Below are 25,387 nucleotides of genomic sequence, written 5' to 3'. Positions count from 1 at the left end.
GGCAACGGGAAATCCTCGGTCCATTGGACATCTTTGATAGTGTCAAAAGCTTTCTGGAAATCTTCGGTCCAATCACAAGACTGATTTTTCCGAATAAGCTTGAAGATAGGCGCACATATGGTAGTCATATGTGATATGAATCTTGAGATATAATTCAAACGCCCGAGAAAACCTCTGACTTGCTTCTCAGTTTTAGGCGCAGGCATCTCTCGTATTGCTTTGACCTTGGCAGGATCAACTTCAATACCATTCTCACTGACAATAAAGTCCAACAACTTACCAGAACAAACACCAAAAGTACACTTATAGGGATTCAAACGGAGTTTGTACTTCCTCAAACGCTGGAATAGTTTCTACAAATGCTCAACATGTTCTTCTTCATCACTTGATTTGACAATCATATCATCAACATAGACTTCAATCTCTTTATGCATCATATCTTGAAAAAGACTAGTCATAGCTCTCTGGTATGTTGCACCAACATTCTTTAAACCAAAAGACATCACTCTATAATAGAATGTTCCCCAGGGTGTAATGAATGTGGTCTTCTCCATATCTTCAGGTGCCATCTTGATTTGATTGTAACCGAAAAATCCGTCCATAAACGAAAAGACTTTGAATTTAGCTGTATTATCTACCAACATATCAATGTGTGGCAGAGGAAAATCATCTTTCAAACTAGCTTTATTCAAATCTCTATAATCAACACACATGCATACTTTTCCATCTTTCTTAGGAACAGGCACAATATTGGCCACCCACTGCAGATATTCGGAGGTTACAAGAAAACCAACATCAATCTGCTTCTACACTTCCTCTTTGATCTTAACTGCCATATCTAGATGAGTTCTTCTCAACTTCTGCTTGACCGACGGGCATTCTGGCTTAAACGACAATTTATGCTCCACGATCTTAGAATCCAAACCAGGCGTGTCTTGATAGGACCAAGCAAACACATCTGAATATTCTCGAAGAAGATCAGAATCCAAGTTAACTAGTTTAATCTGTTCTTCAAATGACTGAATGGATTTTTCCTCATGCTCAAGTAAATGAGATAATTCATCAGACATTTCTTCATCATTAGTCTCTTCCTCAACCTCAAACACAGGGAAATCAAAGTTTAGAGAGGGAGTAGGATCATTGTATTCAATGGGTCTGGGAACCAGCCTGTATAATGATTTGATATTTTGATTTTAGAGAAGTGAATTGTGACCAAATATTATGCAGATGGATAATTATTATTTATTTATTTATGTTTTTTTTTTGTGATTACCATTTTTCAGAAAAGCAAAAAGTAAAATAAAACATCATAAATGTGGATGAACAAAATTGTATTTCATTGATGATAATTGAAATGCCTAACAATATTCACTTCTCCCTTAGGCATAAGAGAAGGAATTTTTCTTAAAATGGAAACAAATTACTTAGAGCGGTGAACAACAATAGGAATATCAAGAGCAACCCAGTTGTTGCAAGTCTAGCCATGCGTCACAAAGTTGGCACAAGCTTCATCTTCATCATCACTATTCTCGATCACAACAACTGAGTGTTGATCATTACCATGAATGAACCCTCAACAACTGGTATCTCAAGCAACCTACAAAACTCTAAATCCAAACTAAGAAATTGCAAATCAAATAATCTACCAAAATAACCTACAAACATAACCCAAATGTCAGAAAAATGTTGTTAGTAGTTGAAACCAAACATGAATAGAAGATCTATGTTCCAACAAATCCGGATTTCGAAGTTGGAAAATGAAGAAAATTTTCCTAAAAAACAGAAGTAAACAGTGAAATTATAACAAAATTCAAAAGTTCCAGTTAGACAAATATAATGAACGAAACACATTGAGACATTGAAACAGAGAGAAAAGTTTTACAAAAAACCCTAAACGCGTTTAAATCGAAAGGTAGAAAATATTTGAGCAAGACTAACCGTGGTTGCGAAGAGACCGGTTGCGGAGAGACGGATAATAACAACCCAAAAGTAAATGATTCATGAGCAATTCTTTGAAGATGATGAGAAATAATAACACGAAGCAGACGAGGAAGAACAAAATGAATAATGAATAGAAAATGAATCAATAGTAAATAAAAAAATTATACATTTTGATCTTTTGCTAATCTCAAAAGATGATACCTTCTAATTAAAATTGAGGGTATGAAATATGAAGAGTTTGCAATATATAAAAGAAGGAAGAGTTAATGTTTGCATTCAAATAAAAGTGAATAAATCATTTTTATGCACCGGTAATAGAAGGAATATGCATTGGGAATAGAAGAAAGTAAACCATTTTTTTGGTTAAGCTTTCTAATGAGTTAAAATAATAATTATTTTTTTCTTAATATTTGTAAATTACGGGTAAGAATCAAGGTAAAATAATAATGAATAATGGTAAAAAAAATGATTAAGATTAGGTTAATAAGTAAAAAAATTGTATTAATTAAACTAGCTGTGTTTAGTAAAACATAACCCTAAATTTCAATTTAAACTAATTTTGAATAAGGCGGTATAAATTTTTTACTTATAGAAGATTGATAGTTAAGTAACACCAATGCAACATAAATCTTATTGGAGTATAATTTTTTTGAAGTTAACTTTTTTATTTTATAAAAAAATTTAATTTTAGATATATTCAACTTTTTTAGTACCTTTTTAGTTATCCGTGACCAGCATCATCAATCTCCCTTCCATGTCTTAGTGTCCACACGTTTCACCCACACTAACTAGCTCAAACCACCCATAAGCCATAACCATTTCCCATCCTCACAGCACAAATTTGAATAACCATTCTCCAATTTCATGAATTCATACCAACAAGTCATTCAAATGTTCCACCCTCCCTTTCGCTTTCTCACATTTCCATCCACAAAACCACCCCAGCTAAACATTCACCTCTTCCTTTCCCTTCCCGCACCAACCATCCTTTGCTCATCACTCAACGACGGTTCCTTTTCCACCCCTAAATCAACTCAGGCACACTCTTTTTTTTTTCGTTTTCATTTTGATTTTTAAAACCCTAATTTTTTAAATATTTTTTATTTTTATCAAATGTGATTGTGTTTCTGTTACAGTTTGGTTACAGTACTCCAGAGGATCTCTTTGGACTTGAGGTGGAATTCAAACCAAGGTCTCAATTTTATATATTTGTTTATCCAACTTTTTCTTCCATTAATTCTCATAAATATCCTATGAAGCACATACACTGGAAAAACCACACTGACATCACACGTGGACTCCAGTAATAATTTGAAAAAAATGAATAAGTTAAAAGGTAATTACAAGTGTCGGTGTTGATTTCAGACACTGACACATAAGTTTTTCAGAGGTGTCGGTGCTACCGCTTATAGTAGGTTATAGGTATAGATATAATACTTATTGTTTCAATTAAGGTTTTTGAATGTTGGCTAAGGTTCAAAATATTTTGATTTCAGGAAAGCGAATTCTCATACAAGAGAACCAAGGTCATGGTTTGGACCAAATGGACAATATATCAGAGAGCTACCTTGTCCCAGTTGTCGAGGAAGGGGTTATACTCCTTGTGCAGAATGTGGAATTGAAAGATCTAGATCAGACTGTCCAAAATGTAATGGAAAGGTACTTTCCTTTTTCAACTTTATTTGTTCATTGATTAGAGCATAGTTTCAATTTGGTCTTATTTATATTGCACTAACATTTTAGAAGGTGTATCAAATGTATGACATATATTGATGTCTGAGTGACACATCTGATTACGTACAATCACTTTCAGTTTCTCAAATTATTATAGGTCCGTGATGTGTCTGGTGTTTGTATTTGTGTTAATGCTATAAATCTATGAAGCACGGACACGGACATGACACCGACATTAACATATCGACACCAATAATAATTTGATAAAAATGAAAAAATTGAATCCGACACTGACATGGACACGAATATGGTTTTTTTCAGAGGTGTTGGTGCTACAAACTATGAATTCATAGGCTCTTCTTAGAAGGGTTTAATGACTCTGATAATTTCTGCTATGAATACCCAAATTGCCTCTGAAAATCTAGGCTAGTTCATCAAATTTCTGTATAAGCAATACTTTTTTGAAATTAACTCGGAAAACCCTTCTATATGTTGTAATCAGCGTCTACATCTCAATTGTTTTTGAAGCTCTTACATATAACTTCTCTGTTTACATCTTTAAGATTATAAGAATTTTTTCGCGAGGGAAGAACAATAAACATATTTAAATTAATAAATTCTTACATGTTAGGGACTAATCCAAACTGTGTCTAACTCAGTTATTTGTGGTAGGAACATAAATGTCTGAATATGAAATTTACTGTAGGATGGAGTGCATGAGCTTTCACTTATTTATTCTGTGCAGTCACAAGGAAAACTTAGAGTTAATCGACACGAGTTTGATGTTTGGTAGTAGCTCTTTTTGAAAAGAGAGTCACAATATCATGGTCCGAAATAGGTCCACTGCTAGAATAAAGTCTATGAAAAGCTGTGAAACATTATAAGAGAAACTATTAAGAAAGACTTACAGATAAATGATTTGGATAGAAATTGATAGAACATTATGGCCTCGTCTGATCCATGTAGCTAATCACATTTAGTGATACTACCTCCATTTTTTATTATAAGTCGTTTTGGCATTTTCACACGTATTAACAAATATAATCATTGTTATATAGCAGTTGTGAAACATTATAACAGAGCATGATATTTAATTTGTATCCTTTTTTCCTTTTCGGTCTTCATGTAAACAGGGTTTACTAACTTGCCACCAGTGCTCTGGAGATTGTGTTATATGGGAAGAATCAATTGATGAACGACCATGGGAGAGAGCTCGATCAATGTAACACTTGAAACTTAAATTTCCTCTACTGTTTTTATCTTCTGTTAACTCTTTGGAAATGTTAAGACATTTTACAACACATCCTTCTTTTTCACTTATGTAATTTGTTTTATTATCTTTTCATCTTTTTCTATTCTGAAATCAAGTTTGTATACCTTCTTGCAGAAGAAATTCATTCAACTGATCTGTTTAAGTCGGACTAAAATTGTTTTTAGTTAGTGTTGAACAAATTCTAGTTGTTTTTAAATGTAGTTAGTAGTATAATCATCATATTGTTAAAATAAAGATGCAAAAGCACCTGGGTAGCGTCTGGTTTTTATTTGTGCTGTGTTTATTCTTGTCATTACATATAATTGACGCGAAGATAATTCTGTTTAAATTTATTCTTATGATGTCATAAAATTCCCATATAAATTATGCAAAATGGTAATGATTTTTGAATCATACAGAATATTACTTCATGGGTTTTACTGTTTTGATTTTTCTTAGATCTCCACTCAAAGTGAAGGAAGACGATGAAGTTGACAAATTGGACATAAAGCTAGACGCGAAGAAAAAATCTAAACGTGTTTACCAGTCACCATCTCCTGAAGTTGGATTGAAGATTAGCCGTTCGTTAAAAGTTAGTTTGGCTGCTTAACCTTAATATGTTAATTTCTGATACTCGGATCACTGTTCCCTTAATTGATCGATAAATCTTAAAATTTGGATTGGGCATAATTCAACACTATAAAGGATAGTTACGACTAAGAAAAGGATTCATATCTGTTGCTAAGGATGCAAATTTGAATGTGTTTGTTTAGTTTAATGATTGCAGAGTCTCAATGCCAAAACTGGTCTATTTAGCAAACGAATGAAGATCATCCACCAGGATCCAATTCTTCAGGCTCAGAGAGTGGTTGCTATTAAGGTTTTATCTGAGAAAGATTATGCAAATATTTGAAACATTAGTTTCTTATACACTGAAAATTCTCACCATGAATATTTTGTTTGATGGATGCAGAAAGCCAAGAGAACTGTTTTAGCTCGAAAGCATGCTTCCAAAACCATGAAAGCATTCTTCAGCGATCCAATAAACCGTCAGAATAGGAGCATCGCCATGAAAGGTCGTTTTCATTTATTTCCACTTGGATCTTAAACAAAGGCATGGTTGAACTTCAAATTCATGAACCATTTTTTTTTGCGTACTCTAATGCAGGAGTGAAATTCTACTGTCAAAACTGTGGACGTGAAGGACATAGACGACACTACTGTCCAGAACTCAAGGATGGTTCAATTGATCGGCGGTTCACTTGCAGGCTATGTGGTGAGAAAGGTCACAACAGAAGAACGTGTGATAAGTTAAGGATAAGCCATAGTGATGGGAAAGTTACAAAACATCATCGATGTAAAATATGTCGACAATATGGCCATAACAGAAGGACATGTCCACAAGTTGTTGTTTTGAATAAAAGAATAGACACGGCTTCTCGAAGAGTATATGTTTGTCGATTGTGCGAGAAAGAAGGACACAATATTAGGACATGTCCTAGAAGAATAGTTGATACTGAACATTCTCAAGAGTAATAATCCTGCTTTTGAGAAACTTAAGTGCTTGAACCTAAATCTCATTGAGGAAATTTGAAAAGCTTAATACAGTTTGTTCACTCATGTAACTGCAACATGACATATTAAGTAATGCTGATTCCATGTAAACTTGTTTGAAGTCAACTAGATTTAATGTTTAATTGTCATCCTTATTAATAATGATAATATCTAGCTAGAAATTCTGGTTGTATATAGCCTTAAACATGCTTTTGAAAATATAGTCCTAAATCTATACTGATAAATTTCTTGGGTGAAAGTTTTAAACATATGATGCAAAAACAACTAATTATATATTCCTCAAATTAATTGGAAGAAGGTTTTTTCTTATAATTATCATCTTTCAGGAAAATAAATCCTTTAACACTAATTTCTTCAATATTTTATGTTTTAAACTCAAAATCATATTTTCTAAATAATGTATCACCATTCTTTTATGCTACAATTGGATGCTAAACACAAGGTAAGGGACTGACAAAGCATAGTTTAGTTTATGATTTCTTGACACTGAATTCATAGATATATTAAATGTAAAATGCCACTGAATTTAAATGCATAATGTAGTTTTTAAATGAGATGTTTATAATAAGGTAGTCTTTTAAATATGGTGGACGATTACACTTTATAATAAGTTTTATTTAGAATTTTTTACGAAAATAACCCAATTTTTAAAGGAAATTTCCAAAATAACCCTGGTTTCAAAAAAAATCCCAAAGTACCCCATTTTTAGGAGGAGGCATCAATCCAATTGGCGACTCCTCTTAAAAATTGAATGGAGGCGCCAATTAGATTGGCAAGGGAACATGGTGCAATCAATCTAATTGGCGCCCATGTGTATTTTTACAAAGGAGGCGCCAATTGGATTGACACCTCAGTGTAAAATGCATTTTTTTGTTATAAATAGATGTGTTATATGAATCATTGTTCCACATCTCATTTCATCATTTGATAATCATGTTTGGTGTTCGTCGCCGATACAGAAAGGTGATTTATGCGAGAGACAAACCTCAGATGCTGATGTTGTTCTGGAACATCACTATGTTCGATCAACTGAAGAGGGAGTTGGTTCGTTGGTTAGATGGGAAAATACCAGAAGGGGAAAAAATTAGAAGTATTGAGAGACTCGGCATTATCTTTGGTTGGGTGCGAATGAAAACTGATAAGGATGCTAGGAAATGATGTTCGGTCAAGATGACATCAATTTGATTGTTGTAAATAGTTAGAAATATTTCTGTTTTCAGTTAGCTTATTTTGTATTGGTGTTTGTTGTGAACCTTGTTGTAACAAAAACTTTATGATATATAATGATTGAAGGTTACAGAAATACAATGTTACAAAAAGCTTATGACCCAGATGATGCTCCTCGATTGGGACAGTTGTTCTTGTTATGTCCTGGTTAACGACAGATACTACATAATCTTATCATTTTATCTGTCGAATCCATTTTTGTTCTGATACGTGTGTTGTTTGGCCTTCCTTTTTTCTTTCTATGCATCCCGTCGTTGTGCCAAACTATATCACCTTCGTATGGAGGCCAGTATTCCTCCATTGGTAGTACCGAGAAGCTTTTATTATATACATTCATGACGGTGACGGCCTTGTACACATCGGATAAATGGTTGTAAGCGTCTTGACGAGTATACGCGCATGCTGCAATGACATGGGAGCAAGGAATGCGGAAGGCCTGGAATTTTCCATAGTCGCACCAACTTCTGTTTAGTCTAACAACATAGGCTAAATTTGGTCTCCCCTCAATGTGGTCCATTGTTTTCAGGACGCTGAAATTTTGCCTATGACAGTCAAAGACTATTACAGCGTGTGTGCTAGCTTTGATGCTCTCCTCTTTCATGACTTTCATGCAACACTCTCTGAATACTTGCCCAGACATTAACACCGCACTCCATCTTTCACCTCTGGTTGCGAACGTAGAAGCCAACCTATAATAGGTCGATTTTACCAAGGCGGTTATTGGTAGATTTCCAATTCCTTTGAATACCACGTTCATCCATTCCACAAGGTTTGTTGTCATGTGGCCCCATCAACAACCTCCATCAAATGCCATTGTCCACTGCTCTACTGGTATGTTATTCAGCCATCTTCACGCGTCTTCATTAGACAGTCTAATTTCATCATGATAATATTGAAATGACGGCTGACTTAGAGCATACCCAACATTCACCATCTTCTTGCGAAGATTCTTATTTTTTATTTCACGCATGAAGTTTTATGCAGTATGTCTAATGCAATATGTCTAAGGCAATAGACATGGGTAGAAGGAGGATCATGCCATCCGTTGTCATGGTTGTTGTAGGCACTCTCAATGGCAGCATGTCTATCAGAAATCAAACAGAGATTGGCTTGTGGAGCCACGTGCGTTCTGAGATGTCGAAGAAAGAAACCCCATCCACCAGCCGTTTCACCTTCAACCAGAGCAAAGGCAATGGGAAAGACATTGTTGTTGCCTTCTTGTGCAACCGCCATAAGCAAAGTACCCTTGTATTTTCCGTATAACCAAGTGCCATCAATTTGAATATTACGAACTTCGAGGTTTTGATCCCTCATTTTTATGCTGGTACGTAGGCACAAGACCGAAGGTCTTGCCAAACACAAAAATATAATTAATGAATTCTTTTCTCATCCCCCCATTCTATTTGTTTGTAAACATCACTTTGTACGAAATACATATGCACACAAAAAGGACTCCCTAGGAGTACCTAGAACACTTTGGGTGCTAACACTTTCCCTCTGTGCAACCAACCCCCTTACCTGTAATCTCTAAAATTTTATTAGTTTTGATTTGAAAACTTCTTACTTTTGGGTTTTTTTCGTACTTTTTCCCTTTTCCCTTGGAAACAATAAAAGCACGATGGCGACTCTTGTTATTTGATCTCTAGCTTATCCATAGCTTGACGATCATGAGTTTACCGCTACAATGACCATGATGGTTGTGCTGTTTGTAGTGTTAACCCGATGAGTTGTGAGGTTGTGAAAAGGGACATCCAGCGACTGATGGATGAAGACATGATTCAAATTGTTCAATCCCCTCATGTATATGACGATGTAAATGTCATAGTACCCATTTTCAAGCAGCCAGAGAGATTGGTAACCTAGTACGACAGCAGCAGCAGTAACAATGTCAGCAATAGACCAGTATCGCCATTGGTAATACGGTTAGCGGGCCCAATCCCGTATTCATCTGATAAAGGTGTTCCGTATCAGTATAATGCTACAATGATTGAGGCTGGTCAAGAGGTTCTGTTGCCTACGACTAGCTCAGTGGTGAGCATTGCTGATGTTTCCAAGGTGACCCGTAGTGGTCGTGTGTATGGGGCCGGTGTTCCCAAAGGATAAGGAAGAATCAATTGGGAGTAAAAAGATGGAAGTGCCTATTAAAGATCCAGTTGGTGCTTCAAAGGGTAAGTCTGGTGATCCAGCAATTTGAAAGCTAACGATGATGATGAGGTACTTCGGCTAATCAAGAGAAGTGAGTTCAATGTGATGGAGCAACTGCTTCAAACCCAACCAAGAGGTTCTGTTGCCTACGACTAGCTCTGTGGTGAGAATGCTGATTTGAAAATGGCACATGAATACCAAATCACATGCTTATGTTTTTTTAGTCTTAGGAAACCTCACTATTAAAATGGTAAGATTCTTTGCATTCTTTTTCCATGTCAGTTTAAGCTTGCTATTATTTGGACACTGCTTTCTTTCCTTCTGCATAATTTGCAGCTATCTCAAACTACACACTAACTAAGAATCCAAGAAAAATAACATAGAAACATAACACAAAAGCATTACCCTATATATACTCCATATCCATCTCCACACTCAACAAATTTTAATTTCTTTCACTCTAAATTCATCATGCATTCCATTCAACAGATATTAAAGCACTCCTCAGTTAGGTCACACGATTTCTTCAAAAATTTAAGTTTTATTTCAAGGGATTAATTACTATGCACTGCCAGTGTAAAAAATTTTACACTCCGTTTGCATTACTTTATAAGTTTTTAAAATAAAAGTCAAATTTGTTTCAATATCCAACGATTATGATTAACTGTCGGTGTAAAATCCTTTTACATTGTCAATGTATTTCGATTAAATTCTTATTTCAAATATGCATTTTATTTTGGTGGATTCTTTTGTTTTTAATTCTACTTTTAATCCTATTTTTCAAGGTTACTTTCACTGCACTCTCATTCTCATGAGTGTATTTCACTTTCTTTTTGTTTCTCACTTGATGGTTGCTATACTAGAAGGTTTAACCCTTCCAGCAACATCGACCCAAATTTCAGTTTTCATGGGAACCTTTTTGTTGATATAACTCTCTATGATGTCTATTCTCTCTCAGGATTTGTTCCTAACTGTTGCAATAATTTGGGGTGTAGGTTTCTTTTTATTCTATAGGCTATATACAAGACATGTAACACTTTCAAATGAACAAACTTAGAATCAGGAACACCACTCAGTTAGAAAACAATTTTTTTAAAAAATCTTATTTTAATATACTTTCAAAATGCTGTAGCTTTGGGTTCATTCGTGCCCCTGAAAATTCAGCATACTAAATTTTTTAATGATAATATAAATATGTTATGTTTTATGTTTGTGATGTTTAAGATACACTATGTTTCAACAATTATTTTTTAGGTTAAAAAAAAGGCGTGTCTCGAATGGAATGCTGGAAATATCTGTTACAATGGTACTGAATGGTGCAATATCATTTCTCTTATCATGTTATTTATCTCCTATATTATGTGTAGTTATTTCTATCATGGGAGTTGTATCAGTATTAATGCCTTTTTTTTCAACGATATGCAATATATATATATATATATATATATATATATATATATATATATATATATATATATATATATATATATATATATATATATATATATATATGGATAAAGAAAAAGTATTTTGAATGTTGGTCTTGGTGTCGGTGCCCGTGGTGTACTCGTTGTTGTTGTTGTCTGTCGTATCTCGAGAAAATATGGGGATACGACCTAAGCGAAGCGCAATCGCACGCTCGCAATGATGGACTGAACAGAGTCGCCACCGAACTTTATTTATTCCTAAAAAGGAAAGGGAAAATATCGATAAAACCCAAGAAAGAACAACAATGATATTGGTCGTCGCAACCAAATCAGGATTCGGGAATGATTATGCAAGGGGAAGGTATTAGCACCCCTCACGTCCGTTGTACTCAACGGGAACCGTTAGGTCAGTTGTGCGCATTAGTGTTAGTTGAAATGTTAGGCTTTAAGTTATTAGGTGGGAAAGAAAGAATAAAAGAGAGGAAAATGTTTTTTGGATTTTTGACGAAGGACTAAACCTAAGTTTTTTATTAGTGGGCCTGACAAGATTTACAAATCCTGCTCCTATGTATCTCAACAGAGAAATCAAGGCTTACTTAGTTCTGGGTAGAAAAATGTTTGTTTGTTGGTCGATTTTAGCGAAAGCCAATTTGTGTCAAATCGACGAAAACATTGTTGGACTATCCAAAACAGGTGGAGAAACATTGCCTTGCATTGTTTTGAAACAAAGTACCTTTCGTTTGAGAAAAGGTTTAAGAGTCAATCGCACGACGGAGAGAAAAGAAATTAATTCGTTTGATGTGTTTTGAGTAATAGCGAGGACTTGGGTGAGTGAGATGTCCATCTCGAATCCTAGTCTCAGGAGTGCATGGTATCCACCACGTTCCATTTCCACCTTATTTGCAAAAAGTGTTTAATAAGGATTATGTGTTTTGAATTTGAGTGAGAAAGGGTTTGAAGAAACCACTTTGACAATTTTAAATGATGGTGAGAGCTAAGATAGGCGAGGCATCCACCTCGAATCTTAATCTTAGGAGTGCGTGGTATCCACCAGGTTCCATCTCCATCTTTATTGAAAAGTGTTTAGATAGGAATTAAGTATTTTGAGTTTTATTGTGAAAATGACTTGACATTGGATCAAGCATTGATGGACGTTTAAGAGAAATTTGAATGAAGGTTTAAGAGAAACAGAATGGGTAGATTTGGATGATGACGAGAGCTAGGATAAGCGAGACATCCATCTCGAACCCTAGTCTCAGGAGTGCGTGGTATCCACCACGTTCCATTTCCATCTTTATTGAAAAGGTCTTAAATATGAATTAATATTTTTTTTGAGTTTTTATTATGAAAAATGGCTTGACGTTGGATCAAGCATTTGATGAAGGTTTGAAAGAAATGGAATAGAATGGGAGGAAGAAATGGATTGATTTGTTTATTGAGAAAATACTCGACGTTGGATCGAGCATTTATTTTTGATCTTTTTGGAAATGATTGATTTTATTCTTGTGTTAGTAGCTAACTAAACAGTCAAGCAATAAAGAAATAAAACAGTAAAATCATTACATGCCAAGGGAGTGGGGGTACATTTTGTCGAATGGGGATTCAAAGTAACAAAATAATTAAATCGGGCCCAAACAACAAACAATGCGATGTATGAGTGTAAGTGCAAGAGAACTGTCTCATTGTAAGAAGGCCCAAGAGTAAGCCATGTGAAGAAAATAACACAACACGTTATATTTACAACACACTTAAAAATTAAATGAAAAAGTAAAATCGGGATTTGCACGGATGGAAATTGAGGGACACACAAAACCTAAATAATGTGCTCAAAGCCGGTTTGCACATGTTGACAATAATTGAAATGTCATATGCGATTAATCAAAACGCGGCGAAATACTATAAATATATCGATAAAAATAATCATGGAATAACAACATGAGAATTGTTGAATCAATAAATTAAAGTTGAGGTTTAACAATTAAAATAAATAAAAGGGGTAAACATTAAAAAAAAATGAATATGGGAGAAATTAGGTTAAAATATAAATATGAGAATTAAAGAAAATATGAGAAATCAAAATGTTGAAGAAACCACATAACACACCTGGGTATCGGACCCAGGACTAAAGAGGAGGTGAACTATCTCCATCTCCACCCGACCATGAGTTGCCTGATGCTAGGCTTCGGCCAACAAAACCTAAATGCTAAGAGAAGAAAAAAAACAATACACAAATAAATAAATACCAATGGGCTGCTGGATTTGGACGGTGGAACAGGGAGACACGCTAACCTCACTAATGGTTAGCTATCAATCACCTTGGGAAGAATCTAGGTGGGGCAACCGAAGGGACTGAGTAAATGGTGACGGCACACGCGTCACCTTCCCAAGAAAAATGAAGAATACAAAAATGCCAGGAGTGGAAAGATAAAAAACGGTAAAGTTGAACGACTCTTCTTCCTCTCTCAAACCAAAAAAACCAAAACTTCTCTCAACACAAAATGCAACTTTCTGTTCTTCCCAACAGGAAAAAATCTATTTGGAAAATGCGAAGAATAACACAAAGATTTGGCAACAACAAAACCCATAACTCAAATCACAATGATACAAAAAACGGGATCAGGGTCGGGCAAGAAAACCACCCTCTTATCATTCGATTGGCCCTGAAGGGGGTGCATCACAAAATAAGGATGCAATAGAGGTCAAAGATGAAGACTCACTTCTTGCAATGGGATTGATCAACAACTTTGACGACCAGGTAAAACGTCTCTTTAAACTCCTCTGAGCGCTCCCTTTTTTATATTTCGTTAGGGTTTTTAATATCCTCCTCACCGTCTCCAATGATCCCTAGGGTTTATTTTTGAACTGTAGCCGCAAAAATTCTAGGGTTTTTGTGAATAGTGGTCCTTCTTTTATATGCGACTAACCTCTTTCCTCTGACGTGTAGTGGAGGCTGTCCGTACGGAGGATGCTGGAGGTTTTGTCTTCACTCAAGTTGGTGGTCCCTCTCGGTCCTCTCTGTCTCCAAGAAAAATTTACCGTCGGTGAGAAAAGGTTTCACCACTGTAAACCTACTTAGATGAAAATAGGATGTGTTTTTGGCATTTGACTTTTGTGTTGTGTTGTAGCAGGTAATTTGTTCTCCACTTTGCATTCGAAAGGGATCATAGCTAATTTGGTTGAGTAAATTTTCAGCATCGTAGACAACATCTTTCAAGTCATCAAGCCATTCTTTGATAGAAGGAGTGTTAATTTGATTCTCCTTTACAGCGTCTAGCACAGGTTGAAGAATGCGTAGTGTTGATGCTTCTGATATGGGTTTGCTGCAGGGGCCTGTAACCTGGATATCCAAAGGACTTCAGACACAACTTTGGTGGCTGATTCTCCGACTTTTTGATTGAGGAGTCCGTGCGAATAGCAGTATGATCCTTCTTGCAAAGTTCCTCAATTCTGTCAGCTTCCACCTTCGCCAATAACTTCTCCATCTCATCTATGTTATTAGCGGTAGCATAAGCATTGAGCCAAGTAGCAAATGTATATCTGTTGTACATTTTCTTGTCTTTCATTTCTTTCATCAGAGCAACCAAGTCCTTGTGTCGACCTGTCCGAGTATAGAGCTTTAGCAGAACATTATAGCTCAATACCAAGTCTGACGCATCATTGGAAGCATGATCTTTTACTTTCTTCATGATAGACTCTACCTTAGCCACAAAGTTGTATTGCGCCTATAGACTTTTAAATCTTTTAGAGTGTGTGGAATGTTGATAAAATATGTCTCAGCTTGATCTAGACCATGGACTTTAGATATTAAGTCGAGACGTATGGCAATGTCTCCTGATAATAAATGAAGGCTTCTTTCACTGCTCATCCATTCTGATATCTGAAAGGCTTGGTTGAAGCAACAATGGGTTCTGAGCTGCTTGATGAAAAAGTGTAGGGCGCGATTCCGTCGGTAAGCTAGCAAATTAAACATTAATGCATTTTCCTTTAACTCGTTCTATTTCTGCAGGTCCCGTGGTTTTATGCAGAATGGCTTTTCTGCTCGTGTCAGGTTCTACACTGTAGCACCTCAAATTTGCCCTCCCCATTCATGCATTCATTTTTTTTAGGTCATTTCACATTCCATATTGCATTCCATCACGGCAGTCAGAATTGGCATCAAGAGAATCCTTTGTGCAAAGGAGACCACATGATCATTCTATAAAGAGCTTATATGAGCTAGGGTTTCATTTTGAAGCCATTTTACCAAGTGGTAGAGGCCCAAATTCATCAGTGCATTTCCAGGTCATCTGAGGACCATGAAAGTCAACTGTGCAGTCAACTGAGGGCTTTGAGGTGTGGGAGATGATTTAAACACCTCATTCATGTTCAAAAGAAGTTCATTTCTCATTTCAAACACCTATCTTGAAGATTTTGAAGTCATGGCAAAAGTTTCCAAAAATGGAAAATGACCTGTAATTCAAAGTTTCCAAAAATGGCAAGTTTTTGGTCCACATTCAACTTGATTTTCCAACATCAAAGAAGCTTCAAATGGATTTTTGATGAACATGAAAGTTGAATATCTTTCTCTCCCCTTTTCAAAAAGTCCAAGATCATGTTCATATTATGGATGGTTAAGAAGTTATGGCCAAAAGATCACAAAGTATACATGGAAGTTCAACATGGCATAACTTTTGCTACAAAACTCCAAATTGGTCCACTCTTTTGCAAAATGCTTGTCATGACCAAGAGTTTCCAAATCAACCATTGCCTTGCATGAAAAAAGCTCATATGATCATGTGTCCATACATGTGCATTTTGGAGGGAAAATTGATAATTCAAATTTGGTGGATTATACAAGCAATTTAACCATTCCATGTTGATTTTGGAGGGATAATCTCATTTGCATTTTTTACACTTTGATTCATTTTTCCTTAATCTCAATTAACCAAGCCTAATTGTGATTAGCAGCATGATTAGTGACTCATATAAATACTAAATCCTAACTGTTTTTGAAGAAGAAACAATTTCAGATCTCAAAATTTTCATTTCCCTCCCAATTTTCTCTCTCCTCGAATTTCCAAATTTCTTCACACAAGTCCTCAATTTCTTTGCATATTCTAGTTAATCATGGAATTCTGAGCAAAGGATCATCAACTGGTTTGAAGAATTGAGCAAGATTCGAGCAGATTCAAGCACATGAAGATGGAAATGGAAACTTGAATTTGAGCTAGATCCAGCTGGTTTCAAGTGTTAATTCTTGCACAAAGCTTCAAGTCATAAGCATTGGAGTTGATCTGGATCATTTGGAAGCTTAAGCACACGAATTCAACACACTGCATCTCAAGTAAGCTGAAATTCGATCTTCACCATTTGCTGTTTCATGTACATGATCATGTAGAGTTTGTTGCGCTGAGAACACTGATATAATTATTTTTGAATTTGGTTAAGAAACGAGCATGCTATGTGAACTTGAAGTTTTAATGTCAATTATGTTTTTGCTCGATCCGCTCGTGTTAGGAAGAATTAGTTTGAATTAATCATGGATTTGGACTGTGCATTGCGAGATCTTTCGAATGGTATGCTTTTCGTGTGATTCTGGAAAATTTCTTGATGCCTCCGCCGTGGATCCAACCGGAGAAGACGACCGGAAACACTGTTCCGGCCGTCTGGTTCAATCTCTAGGGTTTTGACTTGAGAGCTTCTGGACCGTCCGCACGCGAGTTCGACTCCTTCGCTATGCATTTTTGAATTCCATTTAATTTCTCCTGTTGAGCGCCCTTTGATCATTCAGTGCATGAGTTCGAGTCCTTGGCAGTGCAATGTTTCTGATTTTATTTTGAGTATTCTTCTTAACCTTGCGCACGTGTGTTCGATCCTGGCGCATTGCATGTTTTCTGAATTTAATTGTGGCATTATCATTTGACCGTGCATGCGTGGGTTCAAACCTGGTTGTGTACATGTTGATTTTATTCAATCTTATTTCATTTTCCATATTATTTCATTATTTCCATTTTGTTTCATTTTATTTCATCAACTTCAAAAAATCACTAAAAAACTGAAAGATAATCCAAATTGAGTCCAATTTTTTTTTCACATGTTTGATTTAATGTCTAGTTTTTTATAGGATTATTTCCATGATTTGTTTGCATCTGGATTTTTATCTTGTAATTTTTGATTGAACATGGTGCCAAATTGATATGCTACATTCATTGCTTTGTGAAATGCTCATGGTTAATCCAATTGCTCTGAAATTTTGCATGCTTGATCTTAACATGTGATATCATTTTTTGGCTTTGGTTTGGAATTTTTATCATATGCCATCACTGTTTTGGACACATGAACATGTAGTGTGACAATTTGTGTCACATTCTTGACCTTGCATTTGTGCATTTTCATTCACCTATCATTTAAGCTCTTCTGGATTTAATTTTTGGTATGATGTTTGTACATAACATGATAAACTTGTATAAAAAATTTCATAGCCATTGAATGCTTTTCTGTTTTGATTTGGATTTTCTAATTTGGATGTCCAACTTTGTGCACTTTGTTTGCCTTTGCATGACATGAATTGTTTGAAGCATTTTCCTTAGGAATGGATGCTGGTCCTTTTGAGGACATCTTATGGATTGTTTGAATGGGCATCATGTGAAATATTGAGTTCCGTTTTGGCCATTTGACTTGCTTTTGAACCTAGTCTTTATGCTAGTGGTTTGTACACATACTAATTGAGCTTTGTGTTTCAGGTTTGAGCATTTAGCTTTGATGGTTGGTGTGGCCTCACTATTTGAGATGCAAATTGCTTTGATTACTAACTTTTGTTGTCTTGTAGGTCAATTGATGTGATGAACTCACTTAAGTGCTTGCACTTATGACTTACATTGTGTAGATATTGGAAAGTTCCACTGTTGTCTGTTGGTTTTCTGAATATAATATTAACTGTTTGACTTTTGTACAGGTACATTAGTTGCTAGCTTGCTTGAGCTTTGCTTTGGAGTGTGGTTGATACACCACTTAGGTAGTTACCTCTCTTTCTCCATGTAGTCTGGAAGTCCTGTCACCTTTTTGGCAGGCATTTGGCTGAAGTCCTCCTTATGAGGCTCTGATTGTGATTGTTTACATTTGTGCCAAAGACCTCTAAATGAGGCATGTTACTTGATAAGACCTCCAATTGAGGCAATTGACAGATAGAAGGGATTAGCAATCAATCCCCTGTTATTCAGTGAGTCGTTCTTTATGCTCGCACTACGTGCTGATGCTCTAGAACATGCACCCAAGATCTTTGTATAGAGTCAGTCAAGTGGAATAAGGTCCCTCTTTCTGGATCCCCACGCTTTCTTTGATTTAAGCTCACCCAGGCCAGGGTTAAGAGCATGAGGTCTAATCCTCATTACCGCATTTCATCAGCTTCACCCTAACTCTCAATGTTAGTGGTTAAGAGCTTCAGAACACCCCTACAATTTTTGCTTGTTTGTCGAGGTTGATATGACCCCTCTTGACTAAAGCCCAACCATTTGTCTGAGCCTCTTGTTTGTATATAGAGTGTGATGCTTGTTCACTCGTGTTGATGTTTATTTGCTGTTTAGATTGATTTGCTTCCTGTGCGAGTTAGGTTCTGATTAGAGACCTCAACTTAGGGATCGTTTGCATGACAACTTTTAGGCTCGAGTCTTAGTCTCCCTATTAGTTTGTTGTCTCCCTGATCTTTGGTTAGGAGAGAGTTTCTCCCCTGTTAAGGGGAACTACGTCGCCTTGATTCTCATACCAGATAAGATACGTAGGCAGGAGATTGAGCGAGATCTCTCCGGGCACCCTTTTGTTTTTCTTTTCTTTGTTGTGTGTGTGTCCACCCTTCATGCTGTTTCCTTGTGTGTTTGTTTGTTTGGAGTCGGATGTAAGTCCATGTATTGGCATTCTGTTTCCTTGTTGGTTTTTGTTTGGAGTGGATATAAGTCCATGTATTGACATTCTGTTTCCTTTTGAGTGTTTCTTTTGACGTCTCAGTGTCCCGTTTTTGGTGTTTTGTTTCGGCGTGTGTTAGCCGAGCTACGAGTGCTCTGATTCTTCCTCTGGATAGAGAAGATACGTAGGCATAAGATGCGATGTCTTAGCGAGCATGTTCCCCATTTCCCCGAACTACGTCGACTGATGTTTGTTTCTGACAAACTACGTAGGCCCAGGATGCGACATCCTGCCGAGTCCACTTCCTCCGTCTTCTTTCATCTGTTTGTTATTCCAGTGTGTGCAGTTTCTTTGAGCAGTTTATTAGCAACCTTTTCCTATTCTTTTGAGCGTGGATCCCGTCGAGTACGGCGGACGTGAGGGGTGCTAATACCTTCCCCTTGCGTAACCGACTCCCGTACCTTGCAATCTCTGGTCGTAAGACCGTTCCTTTCCCTTTCTTAGGTTAGTCCTGCGCTCCCTTTCCGTCAGAGGATGAATAGCGTCGGTGGCGGCTCTGTATTTTTCCCGCCGGTTGTTTTTCGCGTTGCGACATACACAACCTACCCATAGCTGCTTTCGAGAATCTACTTCCATATTTTCAAGGGCAGGACCTCTTGCAATTGCAGCACATAAATCCCATATGTTGCCATGCCCTTTTCTGGACAAAACGAGACAAAGATCAGATGCCAATTGTAAATCACCAGAAACTACAGCTTCTCTAGCAATAGCTTCTTCAACAACTGATACATCATCAGCAGACTTCAAGCCAAGAAGTCTGGCAACCTCAACAAGCTCCTCAACATGAAAATATGCTCCAGTTGGATTTGTGATTGCCATTTTTACAATTTCCATAGGATCTTTTATTTGCCTGAATTGCATGGGCAGATTATTCACCCCAAGGTTTGGAAGCTTAACTGTAAGTGCATCAATAATATCCGCCTCTGCCTTCACATTTGCACTACTTGGATATAGATTAAGGCATTCTTTAGCTTTCTAGACTTCGGAACAAGAAATACTTGAAGCTGAGAAAAAGTACTCCCTAGCTGCTTGAATGACAAGGTTTTCTGCCTTCTCTGAAGCCAAAGAAACAGAACTTGTACCCTTCAAGTAATTACGTGCAAGAGAAAACTTCCCAGCTTTAAGCAGTCCTCTACAAAACTCAATCAAAATATATTCTAGGTCCAGAAAAGGAAATGTCTTTTCCCTCAAGTACTCCATATCACGCCACATGCTGGCCCATTCACTATCTGATCGGCCAGGCTGACGGTGAATAAATTTAGAAAGAATAAGGCGAATAATCTGTTTCACACCCTTTTCATCTGATTGAGCCCCTAGGAAAAAGTTTAATGGTTTTGGAACCTGGTAAAATGCCAAAAGTCTCCATGCTTCAATATGACTTTCAGCAACTCTAAGTCTTCTTTCAAGACTCTCAACTTGAATTGCACCATCATGCATTTGAGGAAGCTTAGATAGTATGGCTGCCATGATGCTCCACCTATCTGTAACTTTGAACAAATATATGCATTGCAAAGCACAATCAAAAGCTTCAACTTCAATTTCAAAATAGACATTGCTTTGGAAGTTTCTGCGCCCTTCCTCAATTACCACCAAGCACATGTCTAATTTATTCTGCAAAGCAATTTCCTTCAACCATCTTGCTAGAAATGATTCCTCTATACTTTGATTTGTACAATGGGTGCCATCTCCAAATAAGGACACCCTGTGAAACTTTTCACGCATAAATGGAATAGCTTTGTTATGTAATCTTTCAGTTACACTTTCCTCTTTGACTCCCCTAAGCATAAATTTAAATCTTTCATAATCCGGAAATTCTTCCCATTTGACAAGACTCATATGTAAGCCTGCTTCGCTATCATTGTCATCAGAGTAAATAACTTGATGCAAGTATAAGACATCCTGATGGAACTGCTGAAACTCATATATGCCTTTGCGAAGAGCAAACTCAAGTAGGCTTAGGCAATTATCAAGCTGCCCACTAAAAGCATCCATAGCTCTAGCTCTATCCATATACCATTTTGAGAGCTCATCAATTGATGGCCAAAGTAGTCCAACAAAATGGTTAACAAGAGGCTCAGTTTTGACTTGGATTTGAATGCCATGGTTTTTAATTGGTGTATTAATGAAGTCCACCGTCTTCTTGCATTCAACCCAATCATTTTGCCTTACAGCAACACCAGAAGGAAATGACCTCCCAGGAAGAAGCTGCCCATAAATTTAGACAGGAACAGTTTCTGGGATGGAGGCTAAAACATCCAAAACAAAAGGAGACAAAGAATAAGGATGACGCTTGAAAAGCAAGTTCAATGCACCAAATTTTCCACTTTCTGCAAGTGCTACAGCAACTTCATTAATAGGTATAATACGGAATTTGATGTATTCCTACACAGAAAATCTGCCCATGTTTATTCCAAGAAATGTTTCCAGCCTGTCCCTAAATTGCAAAATTTGAAGCTTAGCCAAGCGAACATCCCATACATGACTAGAATCATCATCATCTACTTCTGAGAATCTATGATGGTCAGTGATGCGTAGACCATAAGCCAGCGAAGCCTTCACAGCATCTTCTGTTGGTACAACTCTATGAACACATTCAGAAAGTACAAATTTTTTATCCTTTATATTTGCCAAAAATATATTAATTTCATTTACTCCTTGGCTAGAATTCAACCACTGTGACTTCAGCACTTCATCCTTATCCAATCCATGTCTGTCAGCAAAGTCCAGAGCAGCTTGATAACTTCTCTTCCTAATCAGTAAACCATACATTTCAGGGATGGATTTCTCTGAAAATGAAACAAGGAACCAGAGCAACCTAGAAAGGTGAAACTGTTTAAGCCTATCTTCAACAATCCACTTTGTCTGGTGCAACTCCTCTGAAAATCCAAAATCAGAAGGACTGGATCTTTCTTTGGATGATAAACTTACTAAAAGAAAAAGATAGCCCCTACATTTCTGTGCTCTACCCAAAGCAGGGAAAAAATGTGCTGGATACTCTTCCTGGACCTTTGAACCATTTAGAATGTCTATCAACATAACCACGCCATTCCTATCTACAATGGCAATGACATGGTCGCACCACCAAGTAAAATCCATACAACCCAGAAAAGATTTATTGCCCCCATTCGATAAATTATCAGACATTAATGAATCATCCTTCTCTCCCAAGAGAAACCTGGAGACTGTCAAGCTTTCTTTGTCGAACTTAAAAATATGCAAGCATCCTGTTAAATCCAGAGTAGCAATGAATGTAATGTTTGTATTTGGCATATGAATTCATTAGAAGTGAGCCATGATCAGGAACAGGACAAAGGAATGTGAACGACCACATAATTGACAAACTTGAACAATGGGTGAATGATGTCTTATGAGGGAGACAAAACATGGATTGAATTGTAGACATGAGAATAAAAGTCATGAGATTCCACCTGATTCTTATCGAATGATAATGTGCTCCAAGTCCTGCTTGACTAAGGGAGCTAATTACCTTACACCCAAAACAAATGGAAAGGCCCAAAGATTTATCGAACAGCAGATGATGACAAGTCTAAACAAAACAAGTCGGTGGATAGATTAATGACCAAATGAAATGGTCATGAGGAGAAAAGAAAATGAATGAGTGATGGGAAAAAATTTCAGGGCCAAAATCAGGGTATGACAATTGCCCCTATTTAAACATCCTCCACCAGAGGAAAATGAAACAACACTTTTTCATCGGATCGCAGTGGGGGATGGTTAAATACCACGGAAACCCAGATTTTGATCCTGAAAAATGCAAATGCTATGATATGATATGCATGGGTGAAAGACTTTATTTTTGAATTTATCTGTTAGGGATACGGTGAATCCTTTAACAGAAGATGCTACTGGACAGACCAATCTGTGGGGGAATACTGATGGCCCACAGAGAAACAGACAAACAGGGTAAAACAAAACGTTGGGGATAACAATCCTGTTGGAGTGTCAGACACACACCGGAGAGTACTCGAAGTGAAATTCGATAAATGAAACTTAGAATACAAGATATTTTGCCAGTAAGTTCACGCGAGACTCACTAAACTTGAACATTTTGAGAAAATTTCCACAACAAGTTCATACATGACTTGACAACATTGGAACAAAAGGTTCAGCAACAGGTTCATACATGGCCTGACAACACTGGAATAATCAAAGAAAAAGATTCTTCAAAACAGGTTCAGACATGACCTGGTAATACTGGAATAAAGGCTCAACAGCAGCGGGTTCATACATGATCTGACAATGTTGGGGAATACCAAGAACGATTCTGACAACAAGTTCAAACATGACTTGACAACAAATAGAAAAATCAAAAAGAGTGTATCAACAAGTTCATACATGACCTGACAACACTGAAATAATCATAGAGAAAGATTCTTCAAAACAGGTTCAGACATGACCTGGTAATACTAGAATAAAAGCTCAACCGCAGGTTCATACATGACCTGACAAAACAGGAACATTCAGAGAATTTTCAACAACAGGTTCATACATGACCTGACAACACTTGACTATTCAAAGAATTTTCAACAGCAGGTTCATACATGACCTGACAACACTTGACTATTCAAAGAGTGCTCAATTAACAGGTTTATACATGACCTGACATTACTTGGGAAAAATCAAAGGGAGTTTTATCAATAGGTTCATACATGACCTGAGAATATTGGAAAACATACAAAGCAAGTTTCATCAATAGGTTCATACATGACCTGACACTTTAGAATACATCTGATAGTTCTGGAGATTTCTCACAAGAAATTCATCCAATCACAGATTTTGGAGATTTCTAACAGGGAATTTATGCAAAACAAAGATAAACGGGAGTCTTCTTATAATACCTATTCTTTATTTGCCATATGAGCGGATTTTGAAAAATCCTATGTAAAAATATGTTTGAATTCTCTCTCTATCTTATGAATTCCTTTTATTTGCTCCCTCAAAAAATTCAATCATAAAAAATAGTAATGTAACACTCATTTATAATTTTTTTATTTTTTATTTTTTATTTTTTATTTTTTTATTTTTCTGGGCTATTTAGTTGGAATTTCTCTTTAATTATAATTTTTTTAAATGTTATGTTAATGTTTTATTCTCTTTTTACTTTTTTTTTAAATATTAATATTTTAATTAAACAAAAACAAGCAAAATTTTGAAGAAAAAAATAGAATTTGAATTAGCTCCCTTACTATGCAAATGACACATCTTTCCACTAGGCCATGCTACATTAATGACTTATCTCAACATTCATACTTATATAATACTTATATTGATACTGCACTATAAATAGTTTGATATTTCTCAGCATTACTTCCAACGTTTATATTGATATTTATATTGATCCTGCACTATAAATACTTATATTGATGTTACATTAGAGACTTATTTTAAAGTATTTATTAATTGTTTATTAAATAGTAATCAAATTAAATTAATAAAATGTAAAATTTAAATATAATTAATATAATAAATCTATTTTTTAATTTGATTACTATTTATTAAATCTAAGTAAATCATAAATTATTTATTAATTATTTATAAAATAGTAAAAAAATTAAATTAATAAAATATAAATATTAAATATGATTAATTTAATAATTTTATTTTTTCAAACGTGGAACAATGTAATTAATCAAATAAAAATCAAATTAATAAAATATAAATCTTAAATATGATTAATTTAATAATTTCATTTTTTGGCAAATTTACCGAGATAACCCACATTTTCGAAAAAATATCCAAAATACCCCACTTTTAGGAGGAGGCGCCAATTGGATTGGCGACCCCTCTTAAAAATTGTAAGGAGGCGCCAATTGGATTGGCTAGGGCACCTGCCCTAGCCAATCCAATTGGCGCCTATGTGTTATTTTTAAGAGGTGTCGCCAATCCAATTGGCGCCTCCCTTAAAAAAGACTCAAATGAAAAAGCCTCCAACATGAAAGTTGTAGATCTTTTCAAGACAATGGATTTGGATATAAATTTTGCATCATTTGGATTTTTTATGAGAAAGTTATGGGCAGTTGAAGTTGGACTGCTGAGTTTTTGAACTGTTATCTGACCTATAATGTCTTGCATTATTTCATGTGTTTCTTTTAGAGTTATGAAATTTTGTCCAACATAACAACTAAAGTAGACATCTTAAATTTTGCAATGCGCTTGGTCCCACCTCAAAATAATTAAAAATGAGTGA

The 25,387-nt window shown here is 36.0% G+C and overlaps 1 protein-coding gene and 1 pseudogene across 1 annotated transcript; one reads left to right on the top strand and one right to left on the bottom strand.

The window, feature by feature from the left end:
* Nucleotides 1-2,654: 2,654 nt before the first annotated feature.
* LOC127075232 (uncharacterized) lies at nt 2,655-6,583 on the top strand. Its single transcript, XM_051016720.1, has 8 exons — nt 2,655-2,979; nt 3,078-3,133; nt 3,438-3,600; nt 4,749-4,837; nt 5,327-5,459; nt 5,655-5,747; nt 5,841-5,943; nt 6,036-6,583. The coding sequence occupies exons 1-8, from the start codon at nt 2,806-2,808 to the stop codon at nt 6,401-6,403; spliced, it is 1,179 nt and encodes a 392-aa protein (XP_050872677.1). The 5' UTR covers nt 2,655-2,805; the 3' UTR covers nt 6,404-6,583.
* A 7,903-nt stretch (nt 6,584-14,486) lies between these two features.
* Nucleotides 14,487-22,449, bottom strand: LOC127137205 (MAG2-interacting protein 2-like; annotated as a pseudogene).
* Between the last annotated feature and the right edge of the window lie 2,938 nt (nt 22,450-25,387).

Source organism: Lathyrus oleraceus, chromosome 4, assembly GCF_024323335.1.
Source record: "Lathyrus oleraceus cultivar Zhongwan6 chromosome 4, CAAS_Psat_ZW6_1.0, whole genome shotgun sequence".
In the NCBI taxonomy this organism is placed as follows: Eukaryota; Viridiplantae; Streptophyta; class Magnoliopsida; order Fabales; family Fabaceae; genus Lathyrus; species Lathyrus oleraceus.
This window is presented reverse-complemented; position numbering and strand designations above follow the sequence as displayed.

Bases quoted from the DNA above. Each gene is read 5' to 3' on its own strand.
- LOC127075232 (XM_051016720.1), top strand. From the start codon at position 2,806: ATGAATTCATACCAACAAGTCATTCAAATGTTCCACCCTCCCTTTCGC. The intron at 3,134-3,437 runs GTCTCAATTTTA...TTTTGATTTCAG, and splicing joins GAGGTGGAATTCAAACCAAG to GAAAGCGAATTCTCATACAA. The intron at 5,748-5,840 runs GTTTTATCTGAG...TGATGGATGCAG, and splicing joins AGAGAGTGGTTGCTATTAAG to AAAGCCAAGAGAACTGTTTT.